Source organism: Lathyrus oleraceus, chromosome 4, assembly GCF_024323335.1.
Source record: "Lathyrus oleraceus cultivar Zhongwan6 chromosome 4, CAAS_Psat_ZW6_1.0, whole genome shotgun sequence".
Lineage (NCBI taxonomy): Eukaryota > Viridiplantae > Streptophyta > Magnoliopsida > Fabales > Fabaceae > Lathyrus > Lathyrus oleraceus.
The window spans coordinates 434,173,736-434,196,199 of record NC_066582.1 but is presented as its reverse complement, the minus strand read 5'-3'; the positions used below and the strand labels follow the sequence as shown (position 1 = coordinate 434,196,199).

The window sequence follows — 22,464 nt, the reverse complement described above, 5'->3', positions numbered from 1 at the left end:
GCTAAGGAAGGGCCATCAATACCAATGTCTCCGACCAGCAGACTGGGATCTATCTCCCCAGTAGTGTCCCCTGGAAGAATGTTTCAGACGCCTAATGCATTCATTACATCATTTCACATCACATACCTACATACAATTTTCATTCCGCATCATATACATTACATCATTTCATAATATATACATGCATACACATGCATACCAGGTTCGCAAGCATAAAACATCTCATGCATCATGACATTGCATGAAACTAACGTTATTTTTCAGGTTAATTATCCTCTTGATACAGTCAAAATAAAGGTCCATTCGGACGGACATCTGTATCAGTTACATTCAGGATTCAACTACACCTTTCAAATATACTCCATGTCAACATTCATTCTGACATTCTCCCAATGGTGGCATCTCTAAGCCCACCCCAGGTATTCGCTGCAAATACAACAAACAGTATCAGATACAGCCTAACGTATGGTTCATTCTGATTCAGCCCAACATATGACTCTTTCAACTCAGATACGGTCTAACGTACGATCCATTCTGACTCTCAACCACTCCAATACGGTCTAACGTACGACCCATTTGGACCTCCAACTCAGATACGGTCTAACGTACGATCCATTCTGACTCTCAACAACTCCAATACGGTCTAACGTACGACCCATTTGGACCTCCAGCTCAGATACGATCTAGCGTACGATCCCTTCTGATCTTCAACAACTCAAGTATGGTTTACTGGACGACCAAGTTAAACCTTCATTTTCTCAGGTGCTACCTTCGGACAGGTACATTCCTGAATGGTAGTCTAGTATACGGCTACTCCCTTTCTCAGGTGCTACCTTCGGACAGGTACATTCCTGAATGGTAGTCTAGTATACGGCTACTCCCTTTCTCAGGTGCTACCTTTGGACAGGTACATTCCTGAATGGTAGTTTAGTATACGGCTACTCCCTTTCTCAGGTGCTACCTTTGGACAGGTACATTCCTGAATGGTAGTCTAGTATACGACTACTCCCTTTCTCAGGTGCTACCTTCGGACAGGTACATTCCTGAATGGTAGTCTAGTATACGGCTACTCCCTTGCTCAGGTGCTACCTTCGGACAGGTACATTCCTGAATGGTAGTCTAGTATACGGCTACTCCCTTTCTCAGGTGCTACCTTCGGACAGGTACATTCCTGAATGGTAGTCTAGTATACGGCTACTCCCTTTCTCAGGTGCTACCTTCGGACAGGTACATTCCTGAATGGTAGTCTAGTATACGGCTACTCCCTTTCTCAGGTGCTACCTTTGGACAGGTACATTCCTGAATGGTAGTCTAGTATACGGCTACTCCCTTTCTCAGGTGCTACCTTCGGACAGGTACATTCCTGAATGGTAGTCTAGTATACGGCTACTCCCTTGCTCAGGTGCTACCTTCGGACAGGTACATTCCTGAATGGTAGTCTAGTATACGGCTACTCCCTTTCTCAGGTGCTACCTTCGGACAGGTACATTCCTGAATGGTAGTCTAGTATACGGCTACTCCCTTTCTCAGGTGCTACCTTCGGACAGGTACATTCCTGAATGGTAGTCTAGTATACGGCTACTCCCTTGCTCAGGTGCTACCTTCGGACAGGTACATTCCTGAATGGTAGTCTAGTATACGGCTACTCCCTTTCTCAGGTGCTACCTTCGGACAGGTACATTCCTGAATGGTAGTCTAGTATACGGCTACTCCCTTGCTCAGGTGCTACCTTCGGACAGGTACATTCCTGAATGGTAGTCTAGTATACGGCTATTCCCTTGCTCAGGTGCTACCTTCGGACAGGTACATTCCTGAATGGTAGTCTAGTATACGGCTACTCCCTTTCTCAGGTGCTACCTTCGGACAGGTACATTCCTGAATGGTGGTCTGGCATACGACTACTCCCTTTTCAGCAGATTCAGCCTAACGGACGGCCCATTCTGCAACTCAGAGACGATCTAGCATACGATCCATTCTGATCTTTCATCCCCATCAAAGTCATCCGCCTAACAAACAACTCACTCTGGTATCCAGACACGGTCTAACATACGATCCATGCTGATCCCATATCCCCAGCAGTATATAGCATACTCTGACTCCCCAGCGAAGTCGACGGCATAATGGATGACTCACCATACGGTCGGATGTATGACCCGATGTGACACCCATGTCTCTAGATATCGTCTAACGTACGACACCATCTGGAAATCTCCTCGGCAAGTTTCTTGGATGGCATCTCTAAGCCCATCTCCGTCAAGACTGATGGACAAGCGCAAATTTTCGGGGCATTCTAGTGTTCAATAATCTTTCACCTCCAGACCACGAACGGCACATACCATTCTACTCTCTCGGTTCAAGAGTATTGAACAGGGGCAGCTGTCATACCCCAAAATTTGCCCGTTGATATTACAAAGCATTTTCCAAGACCCTCTGACTTGTTCTGCAAGGCACTGATATCAAATGGACAAAAGCCCACTCACAACAGGCCCAATCCACAGGCGGCCCAAAATAACTGGCTCGCTAGGCGAGCAGCTCCTTCGCCTAGCGAACATTGCCTCATGCCACTCGCCCAGCGAAGAGTTGGACCCAGGAAAAAGCCCAGACCTAGTTTGCTCGCTAGGCGAGCAATTCCTTCGCCTAGCGAAGCTCGCGAAAGTTTGAAGTTTTGGACCTCATTCTAAGCCCATTAGGTCACCACTACCACTACTATAAATACCTACTCCTCTGCCACGAAAAAGAACACACAGAGACGGACGAAGACGGACGGAAACACACATCCAGAAGGAGAAACACCGAAACCCTGCTGATCCAAAGAGTTCAGAAGGCGGAAACCCTGAAGGCCGCTCACCCGCTCCGAAGCTACCGCCGCCCAACTCAATCCGGCTCGCCAACTCAAGGTTGCAACTCGATTTGTAAACAGGTTTGCATCACTGCTATCGCTTTAGTTTCTTAATTGGCATATGATATCCCTTTAGGGTCTTAAGCTACCTATGATTATCACTTTGTATTCTTATTTTGCATGTGGTACCGCTTTAGTGTCTTAATTTGCATGTGATATCGTTTGGTACTCTCATTTGGCATATGGTACCACTTCATGTTCTTAATTTGTGGAGGATATTATAATTGAATTCATAAACATTTTGAAGTTTTGCATGAGAATTTAAATGTGCTTGAATATTGTGAAACTGAACCATATAATTATGTGTTGGATGCCATAAGCCATGCTGCAGGTTGAGGTCATAATGTTCTCAAATTCCAAACCCGTGGCTGCTCGCTAGCTCATCGCTAGGCGAGCCTGCAGTGAGCCTTCGCTGAGCCTTCGCTAGGCGAAGCAGAGGCGAACGGGACAGGGGCTGCTTTGTCTCTTTGTTGCCCATTTTATGTTTACCTAATGATGATTCTGCATTATTTGGCTTAAATTCCTGGCTGTTATATTTATCTTATGGTGCAATTTCCAATTGTATTTTACCTCGATGCTTTAATCCGTGTGTTCATGGTGTAAAGGCTAGCATTCTTCCGAAGAAATAGCTGGCTAGGTACTCCGCTTTATGCATGGGAAGCCTTCATGGAGATGGATTCTAAATTATTTCACTTTAATGTGAAGATTCATGTTGATGGCCCAATTAATTTTAATGTAGTGATCCTTAATGTGTTGATTTTAATGTATCGATTTAATGCGGTATCACCATAATTACCTAATGAACGTAAAACATGGACTTTAAATAAATGATATCGGACCTCTCTTTATTACCCCACGATTACAATATTACGGTCATGCCCCGCGAATGTGGGATATCCTTAGCAAAGACCCTTCGGTTAAATCATCATAGTCCCTCGGATGTTGCCTTCGGAAATACGACTTTGTCCCTCGATGACCCTTCGGTGTAGCCTACGGTTAAATGATGATAGTCCCTTCGAATGCTAAGGTATCCTCACAACTGTTGCCTTCAATGACCAATCGATGACCCTACGATGACCCTTCTACATCCCAAGGATAAAACTACTTACTTCTCAATAGTAAGGACAGTTTTACCCTCATAAGGATAGGAAACGCCCGGAAAGACCTCGGACAGGTATAACCTTAATTGCTCATTCATAACCAAAAAATATACTTTTCACCTCACACCTTTCAAACATCTTTTTGGAAAATCACCACTTAGCATACATCCGCACTAGGATCATTGCCGAGTTATATTTTTCTAAACTATTTTCTAAATTAAAACGAGATAACCACTTTGTATACATTCATGCAAGAATCATTACAAAGTTAAATTCTCATTTTGCAAAACATTTTTCACACCTTTCTCAACCACCTTTTTCAAACTAGAAAACATAAATGATTGAGCAATTAAGAGCCCATGGATAACCATGGATACAAAGGGTGCTAATACCTTCCCTTTGTATAAAGTACCTCCCGAACCTAAGAATTTAAAATTAAGGTCTTTCCTGTTCTTTTCCACCTTTCCTTATTGGATAAAAGAAAAGTCGGTGGCGACTCTTGCTAACCGCGACATTGCGATTAAAACCACAAAAAAGTCCAGTTCACCGTATGACACTTGGTACATAAGTTAACTTCCAAAAATTCTTGTTTTGCATTGTTTGTTTGAGACATGGTAACGTTGCTCAACATGCTTCCATTCAGAGGGAAAATTTATACTCTTTAGTCCAGACATTGGTGTCACTTCATTTAATGCAAGATCATCATTTTTTGGAGTTCACATGTCTCCGACATTGTCGTCCTGGAGACATGAGTTCTATGCTGCTTCCCCAAAAAGCCCCGGAAGTCCAACTTGTTACTTCCGTTCTTGATGTTTTTCCAAGAGGTCCCTCAAACACCTTACTACTCTATACCCATATATAACCTGATCAAGTCATGCACCGGTTTGGGTATTTGCAAGGTATTCCTAGAGCCCTCATCATTGTTGCTCCTTCCACACTCCACCGCAGAGATATTGATGAGATATTTGCGGAGTACCGTGATCATTTGGTCCCAGAGGATGTATGTAGTGTGTCATGTCCTCGGCCATGGAGTACTACATACAACTACATCCAATGATTTTTTAGAGTGTCACATACTTACTTGACACCAAATGAAGAGGGAGACCCACTTAGGTCAGCACATCAGAAGATGTTAGAAGAGGAACAAACTAGGGTGGACCATATCGTTGATGTATTACCGATATGTCAACATATTGTTGCTATTGGGCGAGCAGGCATAAACATTGTAGATTTTTATGAAGGAATTCTTGTGAGGGGCGCTATAGAGGTCATATTAGCCGAGGCATGACATGTCATACAGTACAGGAGGCAGAGGATTAACTAGGGGGTCAGATATACTCAGTAGTTGACTTTTTCTTTGTATATTGATAATTTGTATTTTGATTTGTATTTTGTGAATAATGTATGATTTGCATTTTGACTTAATATATGACATTTTGATTGAATTATATAAGTGTATGGTTTAATTGAATAACAATTATGTATACATGGCTTAAAATATGAAGTTTATTAAAATATGTCAAATTTATAACAAAATTACTATCCAAAAGGGAAACCTACAATCCTGGGATTAGTACGGAACTTGACATTCGTAATATCAACTGAGTTATGTAATAAACACACTTTAATGAGTTCAAAATGTGTCCAAGAGTTAATATGTAATTTAACCTACATACTCACCCTTCAATCAATAAATAAAGAGGTTAACTTATGTATTATGTACTATTTCAAGGACATTTACGAGTTTCTTAAGGGTGGCTCTTCACTAAGGGTGGGAAGAACAATCCCCGTAACCGTCTTTAAGGACGTGCATGATGGGTTACCGCACATGACCTTAAATTTGTCAGAGTTATATTATAGTTAAATAGGATCTCATAAAATATTTTTTAGATTAAATTGTGACTAAACAGAGCCTTTAATTATTTTATCATGGTTAAAATGTTCCTAACCTATATAGAACCTCCAAAAACTTGAGACAACTTAGACGATCCCCAAATTAAAACTATGAGAGTGATACAATCTAACTCTTGCATGAAAGAACCAACAAAAAAAAATAAAGTGGAATCACTATAAGAGTTATAAGATAAGGCCAAAAAATAAGACCCGAGAAAAATAAAGCATATCACAAAGCGTCTAAAGTGGATGAAGGATTATCACGGTTAGATTAAAGGAATGCAATGAATTATCTTGTATGTTTGTATTTCCATTATGTAATTCATCATGTTAGTTATAATGTGTTAATATTATAAGCTTTGTACTAGATATATGAAATAAACGACTAATCTAATAAAAAGACAACTGAAAACCCCACATCACTTCCTATCATCTAACTAAAATATATCGATCCACATAAATTCTCTCAAGAGTGAATGATCACATAATATTTTATTGGCCCTTAACAACACATAACAAACTAGCATCAATTGTTGAATAGAAATAATATAAAATTACAAAAATCATATATGTAAACATGATAATCCTTCATCCACCCTAAACGCTTTCAGATATGCTTAACTTTACTTGAGCCTTGCTCTTTTATCTCATCTTAATTTTACTCGAGTCTTCTATGAGAGTTGGATCGCATCACAAACATTCCTTCTCATACACAAATAATAAGTAATTGAATTGTTAAATGACATGTATTCAATAAAGAAAACTATATATTAATAACATTTATTTTAAAACATGATAAAAATATAAATGTACATTTTTTTATTTAATGGTTAAATGTATATATGAATATGAATTACCTCAGGAGTAAAAGTGAAAGCCACATGAATTTCTCCACAATATTCTTTATTGTCATTAACTACACTGTAAACAGCTGTTGGGATGATACCCTCATAAAACACTGAATGGAAAGGAATTCTGCACATGAAAAATGAATGTTAGTAATCTTTTAGTTCATCAATGTTGTCTACTTTATATAGGATTATTATTGTTATTTATTATGCCTCATTAATAATGATCATATTTGTAAAACTAATGTAAGAGAGTGTTATTTTCAACTTTCATTTTCATTATAATTTTTATTTTTTTTAATTATTAACCAATTTAGTATAGATTTTAAAAATATTTTTTATGAGACATTACTCAAAAATAATAGATATTAGATTGAACTTAATATTTTTGATATCCAAATATTTTTTATTAGAGATTTTAACATAATAAAAATATATATTTTTAAATATAACTTTATAATATTTTATTAAAAATAGTTTATCATTTTATTTATTTTTAAAATTTTATCATCTATAAAAAGTCATTTAGACGAATTTTTCTTTTGATTTTTTTTTTAAAATTCTCTTTTAATTTTTTTAACAAAAATATATAATATTATAAAAATTATTTTAAAAAGTTGTAACAAATGAATCTTATATCATTCAATTAATAACATATAAATCACTTTAAAGTTAATAGTTTTTATTTTATATTTAAGGTATATATACATGCACTAATGATTAATAAAGTTAGTTTAAATGAAAAATAAACTCACATTGCCCTGCCAAGAAAATCATCTTGAGTAAAACTATCTTCATCCATTAATTTCATATCAATTTCACAAACATCATCAGAAACTGTAAAAAGAAATACCTCATTCCACTTTGGGTTGGATCCAGCACCTGTTACATATTGAAAATAAGGTACCAAATACAATTAAGTAGAATATTATGTTAAAAAACAAATAAAAGAATATATATTATAGTAAGAAAAAATAAAATAAAAAATTAAAAGAAACAGAAATTTCACCTTGTGACACACTGCTTTTGTGCTCCTGTGACCGATATGTGAGAATAACATAAGGATCTACATTGGCTGTTTTTTTTATCAAGAAATAAAAATCAATCCAATGAAAAATAATTTGACTAATTTGATTTGTTAAAATGGATTAAAATATTTATAAGAAATTCAGTAAAATAAAGTAATTAAAATTTGAGTATTACTTACTGAGAAAATCATTGTTGCTAAGGCCTTTAGCACATATCAAATTAACATGAAGTGTTCCACGAGGCATCTTTGAGAAATAGATTAATTTCAACAATTACAAATAAATCTCTTACAATATAGTTTTGTTAAATTTTCTTGAAACCATTGTCTCTCTATATATACAAGTTGAGTATTAACTTTTTGGTCAGAAAAAGAAAAGAAAAGTTGAGTATCAAATTCATTTAATATGTGTCTATCTCAAGGATATTGTTTTTCCTTTTTTAAATTTACCATACATGGTCTATCTTCAAATTAAACTTCCAAAAGTAGCTTAGTGTCTTAAATGAATTCATTCTTTTCTAGTCAAGTCAACTAGTAGTTAATGATTTCAAGATTGTGTATTGAAGGTTAAAGTATATAATAAAATGAATATTTTATGTAAAAAGAAATAACATAATTTTTTTTTAAATAAGAAAAATTTAAAAACTTACGAAATTATGCATATTTAAAGAGTGAATTTCAATCTCTAGATTATTTGGAAAAAGAATTTAATATAAAAATCACAAACGTTTAGTTTAGCCTTTAAATAATATTTATTTTTAACCTTTATTTTTATTTTAGAGAAACTATTTTGAAGATTAAACTAAGGATAAAAAAATATTTTTTCTTCGCTATGTGGCGACTTTTGTTTTATCCATGTAAAAAAATAAGTTGTGATTCCAACTTTAAAATTGAAACATCTTTCATTTTAAACTTTCGTGATATAAGACTTCACAAAAACGCCTAGGTGGCTGACACATTATTTTGTTTTAGACCTTCATGATATATGACTTAGCAAAACGTCGTGTGTGAAAGCATTGGGCGGTTAAAAGCGTCATATGTGATCATGCGTGTGTTAGGTTTTATATAGTGTGGATGGTTAAAATCATTGTGTGTGATCTTGCGCCTTGTACAAAGGATCTTCCACTCATATTTGACGGTGGACGATTGCCAGAGGGTGAGGATCGAATGCAAGTTTCATGGTTGAGGGTACCTTGAGTCTTTAATGTCTTGGTACATTTGCTCTTGGAACGGATCTTCTCATGACTGAACTTTTCTATCCTTCCACATGTGGTTGACCCATAATAATTGCCTCCAAAGTACGTTGTAATGGAAAGTGTAACACCCAAAATTCGATTAATTAATTTAATTTAATTATTTAAAATTTTATTTGATTAATTGGTGTTTTTAAATTATTGTTCTGGAATTTTTGGGGTAAGTATCCTTAGAATAGAGATATGAAGAGAGTAAGAGGTTGATTTATTGGTTTAGAAGTTATTAGAATTTTAATTAATTATTAGAATAAATAGTGTTTTATTTGAATTTATTAAATAAATAGTAAAATGATATGATTGGACCATTTGTGAAGATTGAGGGAAATAGGTGAAGAGAATAGATAAATTAGTAATGAGTTGGGAAATTTTCATAATTAAACAAAGTGATGGAGGACTATATATTCTAAAAATATGGAGAAAACTAGGTTTTAGAGAAAACATATGATATACGTAGAAAAGAGGCAAAAGGGAGAGAAAGAGCAAAAGCTAAAAAATTAGAGAGGGAACTCATAGAAGTTATCCAATTCATCATCAATTAATGGAAATCTAAGGTAAGGGGAAGAAAAGACTATCAATCTAGATGTATTGCATGAAGGGTAGAGATGAGAGGTCCTTACTCTCTTTAGGGTAATTGGGATGTGAATGATTCTGAATTTCTATGATATTTTGATGTTGTTGGTTGTTTTCAATGATGAATTTTATGTGCCTATATGTGTACAGTTTTCTTTTTTGAGATATTGATGTTTTCCACCATGTTTGAGGGCTTGGAAGGTTTAGGGTAAACATGAATTTGTGAAATTAAATGGTTTTGTTGATGTCAATATGTGATATAATGTGAATTTTCTATTTTTAATCATTGAATAATTGTAGTATGTAGAAGTCTGAGATTAGAGGTTTCTACGGAATCAAAATCGGAGGTCCAAAAGGCCTTCGACAGTGAAATTCGCAATTATGCATTTTGCAGGTCTGGACGAGTTTGCTTAGCAAGAGCGACTTTGATTAGCGAGCAAGGCTTTCCTCATCGAAGAGAAACAATGTTGAAATGCTGATTTTTCGTTCAAACTATTTTTATCATAACTTGAGTTACATAACTCGGAACAAGACGTGGTCTAAAGCGTTGGAAAGCTAACGTGCATAACTATCACATGGCGATACTTGGTGAAATGTTTGAAATATAATTTTGTACCTACTATGTACATGTTTTTGCTGACTTGTGTGATCGGTTAGCGAATATTTATGTTTATACGACGATGTATTGTTGTTTTGGTGAAGTAACATGAGTGAATGCATATGAAGTCATGTTTGATGAGTTGTCGTTGTTTGTCATTGATTATTGATGTTGTAAAATTAATTGATTGCTGCTTATGGTGAATGATGTGATGCATAAATGATGAGATGTGTTTGGGGATCCTTTGGTGAAACATTTTATGATAATGCATGTTGTTGAGAGTCATGCATAATGGTCTACGGGTTTCGATCCAAATTTGGCGTGCTATGGTCCTATGATGGGGATCAAGAGCGAGTATCCGATTTTAGGTGGAAATCTATGAAGAATTACTTATGGTGATGGTAACGAACTTTGGTGTGCTCTGGTCCTACAATGGAGATCGAGAGTGAGTAGCCAGTTTCGGGTGGGAATCAGTGAAGTGTTACATATGGTGATGGTAACGATTTGACGTGCTCTGATCCTATGGTGGAGATCGGGAGCAAGATGAACCTCTATGATCATGAATGGTACCACATGCATAATGAGTCAGTTATGGAGTACATTTGCATACATGATGACATATGTAGTTGATTGTTCATGATGTTGATAACTAGATATGATTGTGTCAATGTTATCTTGATTTGGGTGTGAGAACATGTTATTGATGAATGTGTGTTTGTTGTGTATTCTCTACCTTAGTATTCTTTACACTATTTATATTGGTTTGTTGTTTATCACCCCTTTTGCTTTGATGTTGTCCATGATGGATATCTTGCAAATACTCAAGAGTAGAGTTTATTGATGTAAGTGGAAGTTAGGCCATGGAGTTACTTCGTTTAGTTTCACCGTTATTTTAGAAGTCTTGCTATGATCCTGTAACATCGGGGTTGGGAATGTTTGATTATTTTATTCAGTTTGTGTTTTGCTAATCGAGAGTCGTGTGTTATTCTCTTGATGTTTTGAGCTCATGTTATAAGGGAGATTTTCGCCACATTACTTTTATTCAAATAAGGTATTTTATTGAGACTTAAATGTTTGTGAAAAATCCACCTCTCTCTAGTGGTACATCTGAAATGTCATCTAAAAACACCTTAGGAAAATTATGCATTACCTGCAATTCATCAATCACCGCCTGACTCTTAGTAGATAATGGTCGCAAACAACACAAACATCTGAGCTTCCTCTTACAAAAGCTCCTTCAACTCTCTAGCAGACAAGAAACAAGCTTCTTCCTCCTCACAAGGAGTAAGAAACCGCACCGAATTGTTATAACAATTGATATGAACATGATTTAACTCCAACCAGTTTATCCCTAAGATAACATCAAGTTCCCACAGTTCAAATTCTGCTTTCCTCTTCTCTCGCTCAACCCCTTGTATTGAGCCGACCGAGCATTACTATCATCCTCATAAATTCTACAGTTGTTCACCAACTTTGGGAACCTCCTTATCTGTTGGTATCTAATTGCCTGCTTAATTTCAGGACGCAAACCATTCTCGAATTTAATACACTTTGAGAACTTAGCAGTCACCTCACTGTAATGAGTGTAGAACTTAGCAAGTTCCACAAATCTGAAAGCATACTCAGTAACCGACAAGTTACCCTACTTCAGCTCTAGAAACTCAATCTCCTTCTTCCCACGAACATCCTCAAGAAAGTACTTTCTCATAAATTCCTTGCGGAACACAACCCAAGTTATAACTTCAGCTGTAGCATCCAACACCTAAAGAGTGTTGATCCATCAGTCATCAGCTTCCTCAGCTAACATGTGCGTATCGAACCACGCCTTCTGTGCTTTAGAGCAATCATCACTCTGAAAATCCTCTCAATCTCCCTGGGCCAAGTGTGCGCTCCATCAGGATCGTACCTACCCTTGAAAGTAGGCGGATTATTCCTCTAGAACTTCCTAAATGTCGGAACTCGTCGTTCCCACCAGCATTAGGCTGATTCTGCACATCCTGAGCAACAACCTGCAAAGCAACAGCAATAACAACGTCATTTCTTACTATTTGACATGATAACAACAGAATCAACCATCCAACACAATACCAAATGCAACCAATGTGCAATGCAATGAGACTCAATAATTTGACTCAAAGCATGTGGTACCAATACGTGAACACTCAGGTTCACCGCTTCGATCCTCACCTCCTAGGATCAAAGCCACTAATTCGTTACCATCACCTCCGATAACGACTTATTGATTCCATCACCTCCGAAATCAACTACTGGCCCAATCCATACAATGGGATTTAAGGCTCAACAACAACAGACTATTTATCCAACAACATGAATGCATGCAACATATTATACATGCAACAACAACATCATACACAATGACCCACCACCATAGTCAATGTACACCGTCAATACTGACCATCATGCATCAAACAGATGTTATACAACTCAACAACATCAACATATAATAACAATACATTTAGGGTTATGTCACACCACCACATAAATATTACAATGCATTTCAACACAATCGCACATAAAAATATTCATTTTCAGGTACTGAAATCAATTTTAAATGAAATTACACGCTCTCAATTTTCCGACGCTTCGAAAGCGACACTCGAATTAGACACTCGAAACAAACGTTATGATTAAAAATGTGTTGGAACCCAAATTTGCCTGGACGCAATGGAGAAGCGTCACAGGCATGGCGCCCACCACCATGGGCTTCATGGCGTTCGCCATGGGTTAATGGCGTTCTCTATGGACCTTTAGAATGCAGATTTTGTTTTTTTCCGCCGTTTGAGACTTTTCGGACCTCCGATTTCGATTCCGTAAAAATCTCTTATTTCAAAACTCAACATACTATAATTATTCAATGATTAAAACAACAAATTCACATTATATCACATATTGGAATCAACAACATCATTTAATCCCATCTATTTCTTCATGTAATCATGGATCAACAACCCTACTTAACTATAACATCAATTTCATTATTTTCAATCATCGGTTCATATCTTTTTCAACATAATACATGACACACCTCAGTAATGAATCACACAACATTGACATCATACAACCCCACCAAATTTTATGATTCCAACAACAACAATTGCAACAATTCATCATTCCAACATCAGTCACAACATCATCATACCACACACACAATTCAACAAGTAATTGATCAATTCAACAATTACCAATTATCACAATGATCATGAATATAGAGAAGAAGAGAACAAAACCTACATGGCATAATCTTCCCACCATCATCATGTTAACCCTTAGATAATCAGAATCCCACATTTACCTTAGAGTTCATAGCAATTGATTATTTGACCTTCAACAATAGTGAATTCTCCTCTTGATCCCTAGCCTATTCTTCTCCCTTTCTCAGTTTCTTCTATTTTCTTTCAATTGTTACATGTTCTCTATTTCTCTCCCACTATCCCTTTTTTTTATTTTTATTATAACTCTTATTATTTACTAATTACACTAAATAGAATAATAACAAATAATAATACCTCTAATTATTTTATTAACTTATTACTATTATCATTAATTTCCACCTATTAAATAATAATAATAATAATAATCTACTCAATTAGCTAATTAAATTAATATTCAACTAATATTAACTAATTAACTAAATAATAACTAATATAATTAATTAGTTTTACTCACCACACCATCATTTCTACACTTTTGCTCACACACTCCCCAATACCTTAATTTCTATAATTCTAATGCAACTATCCCACACCAAGGGTAACACAACACATAAAACACCAATCAACACAACACAACCACAACTATCACATAATTAAATTACGAAAAATAATTTAAATAAAACCGGGGCGTTACATAATGTGTGTAAAGTACTTTTCCAATGGGGAAATATATAAGTTTTTGATTTTATCTATTCAAGTATGTTTGTATGATTCTGAAAGCTGAGTTCCAAATTCCATGTAGACTTACAAGGTTTTCCCTTAAAGTTTGTTGGACATCTATGGGGTCGTTCACGGCCAATGATCGTTTCCCCTTCCCCTGCCCAAGTGAAAACCTGGTCCGAGGTCAATGTATGGCCAACCTATCGTTGCCTCTAGAGTGGCTACCTACGAGAGGGGGTGGATCATTATTTCTAGTGCTTTATATTGTGGGGAATTTATTGTGTATTTGCACGTGTGTGGCGTTTGCGACAGCACCTCTGATGTTATTTGTGTGTGCTTTAATATGTAGGAAATTGATTATTGAAGTTGCACAACGTGGCATTTACAGAAACACCCCTTATTTTATTTGTGTGTGCTCTTACAATGTGGGTAATTGATTTCTCTAGTCGCACACACGTGGCATTTGTGACAACACCTTTGAGTTTTGCGTTGGGGCCTCGACTCCTTCAATTGTACCCCAAAATTGTTGTTACTGTACACAATCATAAAGAAATGAATATATCAGAACTTGTAATATTTCATTCATACTTGAGAATTAATCCTACATACGAGGACGACGATGGTACAAACATATCATACAATGTGAATAATAAAGAAAAGATAACCAAGCGGGATAGACACCACTTCTTCTTCTTGTTTTCTCTTTGTTTACTTAACCATTTTTTAGGGGATGGATGCCCATGCTTTTGTGTTGGCCGATTAAGGAAGTCACATTCATTTCCGCTGTGTTGGCTTATCCTTGGTCTCACTAGAGTGCTTGATAAATTCTTTTTTCTCCCTTGTGATCAACATTGGTGGTGACCAATGTTGGTAGTCCCAATGTCGGTAGAATTTGAGGGAGATTTCCCCTTGGGCAAATATTTAATTTCTCTTTTTCCTCCCTTCACGTACTCAGAAAATCAGTATCTCTTGATCCATCCCTCAATAAGATCCTTCAGCTTGATGCAGTAATCAATGTTATGGTCATGTCCCTTATGGAAGAGACAACCCTTGGTCGTGTCCGTTCTGGATGACTCTCGGATGGGAAAGAGGGTTATGATTCCTCTCTTCCAGAACTTTGTGTTAGCACAGTCTTGGAAGATATTTTCCCGTGATGCATTCAACGACATGTATTTGTTGTATCGGCCCTACATTTCCTGGTCAAACTCATCCTTCCGCTGATATGACTCATTTCTTATCGGGCGGCTAGAGTTTAGCATCGACAGAGGCGGGATTGTCGAATCGGGTATTCATCTTTTCCTCTAGGATCATGTAAGATTGAGCCATGCTCAACATTTTCGGTGTGGTTCACATTCCTTTCCTACCTAGCTTCAATTTGAATGGATGATCCTATAGAAGGCGTTATTATCTTGGTCGACCCAACCAGAGTTAATGCGAACAACTTGCATTTGGAGCCTTCGTTAACGCTGAAGTAATTCAATCGATCATTGACAAGTTGGACATGCTCGTCCAAATATTCCTTTCTATTTTATTCGCTCAGATTGGGAGGCTTCTCCATGGATTTCGATATTCTCTTATCCAAAATACGGACGCACATAGGATGCTTATGCTAATTCTTTGGTGGATAATTTTTTGCTTGTTCCAGGGAAGGAGTGTGGCTGCCTCGATCTCACTCGGGGCTTTAGGAAGGACTCTGGAACTTCTTGTTTTTCTATTAATTTATGAGTTAAGAGCTTCATCTTTCCTTGTGTTGGTCGTCTCAGAAATGGAGGTTTGAGTTCTCCTTGATATAGCCTCTTGAACGATGTTCCTTTGTGGAAGCGCATTGTGTACTCTTTCTTTGAGACGAAGCAACCTTTCCTCTATTACCAGTGATTTCTGTTGTCGAACAATGTTGTACATATTCTTCAATAATTCGTTGGCGCCTTGCAACCCAATGTTAGCTCGCAATAGTTGGAAACTAGGTAATGTTTCAATTTGTGAAAGTGGCGGCACAATCAAAGGTCCAATCAGAGGCGCTTTGACAATTCTAGCTATTTGAGGAGCATGTAGTAGATCTGGATGTAACGAAACATCTTTTCCTAGATTCATAACACCTTGCAGAGGAGGTGGAGGTAGTTGATTGATTGTTGTTTGAGCTGCGGCAACGGAGACAACTTCTCGTGTTGTGGCGGAGTGAGTAGCTCTGGATCCATCCATGACCGATGAGAGTAGAAATTAAAGATTTGGTAATTTAATAAATCATAGTTGATATGCTACTTAATTGGACCGAACACGGAGGATCTTCGTGTTCGATTTCAATAGCTCTTGATCTGATGAATTAAAAAGGTTTCGAATTGACGAATCGAAGAGCGAACGTGAGACATAGAAAAATGTGGGAATCAAAAGTCGATTCTCACATATAACACCATTGTTCCATACTGGAACCAGAAACAAAGTAAGGCTCGAAGATAACAACAAATCTAAGCTTCCGATAAGACGGAAAGGGGATTGACCTGCAAAGTTGGCACTCCAACTCTCAAGTCACTGTGTGAGGAAAGAGAGTGAATTGAAATTGAATACCTAATTTGTCGCGCTTTCAATATATAGTGGAGAGGAAATAAATACCTGATATTTGTTAGGTGCGAATCGTAGAGAGTCATTTGATGTACTTGAAGTTTGAATCCTCTGTACTTATCAGTAGGGTATCTCTCGTGTGTTGAGAATGTTCTGAAAGAATTGCAGCTTCTTTAGAGTGGCCAGTCGGAACTCGAGTTTAATATGGTTGACCCAGATCAAATTCATATTTTTATTACATTTTTTTTTCAAATATTTGACATAAATCATAGATTTTTGAAGCACAAATTATGATTTTATATTTGTTTTTACTTTTTTCAATTATCTTAAAAAGTACAATTTTTTTGAAAAGTCTGATATTATTAACTTTTTTTATTGATTTATCGAATATGAACTATCGGATTTTGAAAAATCTAAAAAATATCAAAACATATCGAATTTATAAAAAAAATTTAATTATGTTAGTTTCATTTCTATATAGATCTTAATATAAACTATCGAATTTTTTTAAAATTCTAATATTAAGATGATTTTACCTTATTTTTCTAAAAGTTCTAGTAAATTTTCCGCATGTGAGAAAAATATTCAACACTTTTAATCAATAAAAAATTGAAAGGCGACAAGTTTAATTGGAAGAATAAGAGAACAAAATCTCTAAACCAACATATTAATGGCAAAACTCCCTATCACCGACTTATACACATCTTATTATATTATTGATTACACTAAATAAAATAGGAAAAAAAATATACACATATAAAATATTTTTATACCGTTAATTAATAAGAGATATGTATCCTGATAAATCACACGTTTAATTTTAAAAAATTGATATGACATGATATAACATTATAATTCTATTAGACGATTGTGTAAAAATAATTTATATCGATAATGCACTATTTTTAATCTCATAAAATAATATTCACCTAATCTCATTATAATAAATATCACTTTTGTAATATTTATATGTCTCGGATTATTTACGATTCAGTATCAATGTATCATTTAATCTTCTTTATTAATATATTTTTATTTATTATTTTTCAACTTATTTAACTATTTCACTAAATACGAATACTATTTGAGGGAAAAAATATACATCTGGTTATAAATATTTTATAAATACTTAAATTATTTTTATATGAAAATATATATTTTATTCAAAATTAACATAACTAATTTCAAATGAAGCAACTAACTAAAAGATTACAGAGTGGATTAGTCCCATCAGATAAAAAAAGTCAACGACCATGGCTACTAAACCTTCTCTCTCCACCACCACCACCACCACTGTGCCCAAAATTCCGTCGTTTCTAATATATCCGGAAATGGATCCAAAACACGTTTCCGAGACTCTAAAGTTTGCTAAGCGTATGAGTATCGGCGCTCCCTTTCCTGAAAACTGTAACACCGATGGTTTTTTCGACTCTTTCCTTCGGAATTTCATCAAAGTCGATCAAATCCAACCTGGCCGAATCTCTTGTACTGTTGTCGCTAAACCACCTCTCTGTGTAACCTCATTTCCTCTCTATCTTTCGATTTTTTACTTTATGCTATGTTGTATGAATTTCAATATTCCATGGATAAGTTCCACTGATTTACTCTTTGTTGATCAATGTGGAGCTAATTATGCGATTGTGTGTGGAGATTTGAGTTTTCTTACTTTGCTGGAATTGCAGAATAGCTATGGAACACTGCATGGAGGGACTGTTGGATCCTTGGTTCAGGTTTTGGCAACTGCTTGTGCTAGAACTGTAGTTGCTGATGACAAACAACTTTTTCTTGGGGAAATTAGCATTTCTTACCTCTCTGCCACTCCAGCAAATGTGAGTTCTTGTTTTCGTAAATGACTCTTTCCTATGATGTCCATGTCAATACTAGCTTGTGTTTGTTTTCAAGTTTGCAATGTTTTCACCTTATGTTAGTTACTATGAAGCTTCTGGTCTGTCTATGAAGCTCAGACACAAGAAACATGACACTGATACTAAAACCTCCACACCGATAATCATTTGAAAAAGAAAATTAAACATAATAAGAAGTGTCGGTGTCGGATTTGTACACAAACACATTTTTTTCAGACACATTTTTTTTCCAGAGGTACAAGAACACTGACACAAACACACTTCAATGAATTAAATGATATTTTGGATTATTGAGAATTGGAAAACAAGAGAGAATCAGAGAAATCAGTATTCCACCTTTATACTAGTTCAAAGTGGAGTACATCCTAAGCTATTTAACTCTAATCACATACAATCATAACTAACTGCTGTAATTGAATTTTGATGGATGTTACAAGTTATTACAACTGATATCTTAGGCCTTTGCTGAGTTTACTTGTGATGCAAGCTACTTTAGATCATCATGCTCCTTATTCATATGATGCACCAACTTGTCTTCATGCTTGAACACTGAATGAATGGAATTTGCACTATATGCATGTGCAGGAAGAAGTGGTAGCTCATGCGTCTGTGGTGAAGAGTGGAAGAAATTTGACTGTAGTTGCACTTGAATTCAAATTGAAGAAAACTGGGAATTTGCTTTATTTTTCTCATGCTACCTTCTTTAACATGCCGGTTTCTAGCTTATGATCACTTACCTTTCTGGTGATTCTGCAGTTCCATTTAATGTATGTAATAATAACAAAATTCTGTAAATTAATTAGGCTGATTCTTATCATAAATATATGTATAGGCTTATTCGCTTTGGCATATTCAAGAGCATGGGAGGGAAGAGATCTCTTCTAAATTAATCAAATATTTTGATTTTAAATACTCTGGACACGCAACAATATTAAATTCTTATGAGAAAGAGTTTTGTCGTTCATTGTGATTGTGATTTTCTTCGACTCTGAGAATTTAATATTTCCAAATGTTTGTAATGGGTACCTGATTTTTACTAGGAAAAAAAATCCACCGTGGCATGCATCACAACCAAGCTAGTTTTGATTTTTGATAGAAAAGCTTGTTAGACATACATGAATATTGTAAAAAATTTGCCCAGTGCAATACTGTAAAAGAGGGAATTGCTCTTTCTACTCTTAGGGGTCTCTCCCACCATCGTGAAAAGACAAAAGTGTCTCCAACATTCGGAAATGCATCTCTGGACGCACCTTTGTCACATAATATTAGACGAAAATGGTGAGATACCCTTATACCATTAAAATTTGATATGGAGATGCATCTTCGTATGTACAAAAAATTGATTTGGGGATGTATCTCCATAACTCCCATTAGTTCATTAGCTTGTGAGCTTTTCGGAGATGTATCTTCAGAATATGTTCTGTTAATTCAAAACAGGAACAGACAGAAACAATGGCATAATGAACATTAAAATAAATATTACATAGATAAAGATTACATAAATTTAACATTACTGTCATTTAAAACAGGTGGTTCAGGACATTACAACATTCTTATAATTTCTTCGGCTGATCTTTGAATCGTCGCATCCACTTCAATCAGACCATTTGCTGAGTGACAGTAAAAGATACTCCACATAACCTTCAAGTTATCACTCGTCTTCAGTTCAAGCATGGTGAACCATATCTTCCTTTCATTGTCAATCGAGGGTGAATGGTACTCGAGTTTGACAACTCTAAATTTTTTTTGGATATCGCATGAGAGTATCCACTTTGATTTTCAGATCGACGAGAAGTATGTCCTTGCAGACCCGAAATTGAAGTGGGGGTTTTGCGCCTTTGAAATACACAAATGCAAGATGGGGATATGTAGTCATTCTGGTCTGTGTAAAGAAAATGGAATGAGAGACCCTGTTTATAGAAGTTGTAGAGCAATAAAGACCTTGCAAACACGATCATATATGCAGGAAAGACTTCGAAGATAGATATCCAGATCCGCCTTTTTATTTCGAAAAATAAGGGTTTATCCAGAGATGCATGTCCGTACAGACCCTATTTTTTTTTTAAATAATTAGAAGGTGGGTCCGTAGATGCATCTCCGGATCCACCCAAAAGTTATGTAGTACAAAACCAATTGATTATGCATTGCATAATTTCAAAAGACAAAAATTGTCCAAAAAATACCATTCAATTTTCCAACTTTATGCAGTGTGTTGCATACAAAGAATGTGTTACATTGTTAGGTTACAACTAAAACGCATCAAAACATGTCACTGCCTAAATCTATTGGTGGTTCATTATTCGATTTTCCCTTATTTTCTTCTCTTTTAATGCCGTTCAACTTGGTGAATTCTTCCATCCTTTCTAAAAAATGATCCGAGCAAGTTTCGGCATCTTATGTGAAATGTGTCGTCCACTATAGTGATGTCTTTTGTATAGGACATATCTGTTTCAAATAAACCTGAACAAAATGTTTTTTTTGTAGTCAACCAATACACATGATGCGTTCAGATGGATTTTGAGGTGACTGACTCCTAAGTGGAAAGAATGTTTATGAGAAACCATATTGTGTTAAAGCAATATACACCTTATCATAAGAAATTTCTATAAGGTGTCCCATTTCCAGGAAGCACGTCCATTTTTCAAACGGAGTCGGACTCGTAAGACAAGGAACTAGAGCATTGAGAATTGCATCGTAATTTGCTTTGTTTCCATATAGCTTTGTGTATGATTTCATATGTGTCTTCATCTCTTGTATAAGATAACGCCGAACAAATTGGTAGTTGTCCTCTCCCTTATTGAGCAAACCCGAAATAGCTCGAAAACCATAGTTATCGTCACCTCCGACGTCTGCAATCCGCTCAATGTATTTGTGCATAAAAAGCGACATCTCTTTAATGTATTTGATTTTTGGTAACGGATGTGGATGAGGTGGTTTGCTAATGCGAGCACCCTTGAAAACACTCTTTTGTGATATTAGAGTCGGAGAATTCGAAAAGTGTGAGTCAACATGTTCAAAGTATAAAGGAGACAGTCTCATGGAGTTCTCATTTTGTGTCAGTTTGACCTTTTTAGGGGCACCCTTTGTTTTAACCGGTTTCAACGGTGGTTTCAAATCCGTTGTTTTTGGATATGCAATCTTGCTCAGTTGCTCTTTGATGTGCAATTTCATCATGTCATTAGCTTTCATGAATCTCTCTTGGATCATTTCTCACTCGGTCATGATAGATATGTTTGATTTGTCATCCTTCATCACACCACCATCATCAAAATGAAGCATTTTCCAATGAGTGCAAACTTCATCCATACATATTGGTTTTTCAAGCTTCATATTATTTGAAATTAAACAAGCACATGGAATACCGTAAGTCTTCCTAAGTGTACATCTACACTTTGAGCTATCTAAACCTATTTTATATGCTTGCTTGGCTTCGGGAAAAATAAAATGTAAATCCGCCTGAGATACATTGTCAACCAACTGTGAATAAAGGATATTGTCTTTGAATCACCAAAAAATGTATGTATCTCATTATATTGGTTTCAGGGAAATTGGTTCACGACGTCTCAATCTCGACAAAAAACACATTTACTGTTTCCCAACCAATTCTTCAGTCTAGCATGTGCATATTCAACTTTGTTAGTTGTTGTATTGCCAAAGTATCGAACCTGGTCGGTCTAAGCACAAACAATTTTCTCTTTAACCTGATCCAATATAGTGCCTTCAAAATATTTTAGCAAATCTGGATATACCGCACACACACTCCTGGAATGTAGAACAAAGTTAGCAATTAATTCTTCTGTGGAAGAATTTATTATAAAATTCCATGCATCCATTATATTTTCCACCACCACACCAGGTTTGATACATTTTACATCTACATGTTTGACTTGTTTAGTGCCAACCACGGGTTTTACTCGGCTTCTTACATTTTTGGTTATGTGATACTTACAAAATAATGCGGA

The 22,464-nt window shown here is 35.9% G+C and overlaps 2 protein-coding genes across 3 annotated transcripts; one reads left to right on the top strand and one right to left on the bottom strand.

Moving 5' to 3' along the window:
- Positions 1-6,265: 6,265 nt before the first annotated feature.
- Positions 6,266-8,060, bottom strand: LOC127135633 (elicitor-responsive protein 3). Its single transcript, XM_051062295.1, has 5 exons — positions 7,948-8,060; positions 7,750-7,815; positions 7,496-7,622; positions 6,750-6,867; positions 6,266-6,594 (listed from the first exon to the last, which is right to left on the bottom strand). Exons 1-5 carry the CDS (start codon positions 8,012-8,014, stop codon positions 6,583-6,585), a joined length of 390 nt encoding a protein of 129 aa, XP_050918252.1. The 5' UTR covers positions 8,015-8,060; the 3' UTR covers positions 6,266-6,582.
- Positions 8,061-17,837: 9,777 nt separating this feature from the next.
- On the top strand, positions 17,838-19,466 carry LOC127075897 (uncharacterized). 2 transcript variants are annotated; one of them, XM_051017404.1, is made up of 4 exons: positions 17,838-18,151; positions 18,320-18,466; positions 19,088-19,246; positions 19,335-19,466. In XM_051017404.1, the coding sequence occupies exons 1-3, from the start codon at positions 17,891-17,893 to the stop codon at positions 19,229-19,231; spliced, it is 552 nt and encodes a 183-aa protein (XP_050873361.1). In that variant the 5' UTR covers positions 17,838-17,890; the 3' UTR covers positions 19,232-19,246; positions 19,335-19,466. The 2 variants fall into 2 exon arrangements, with proteins under 2 accessions (XP_050873361.1, XP_050873360.1); XM_051017403.1 differs by having other exon boundaries at positions 19,088-19,466.
- The last annotated feature ends 2,998 nt before the right edge of the window (positions 19,467-22,464 follow it).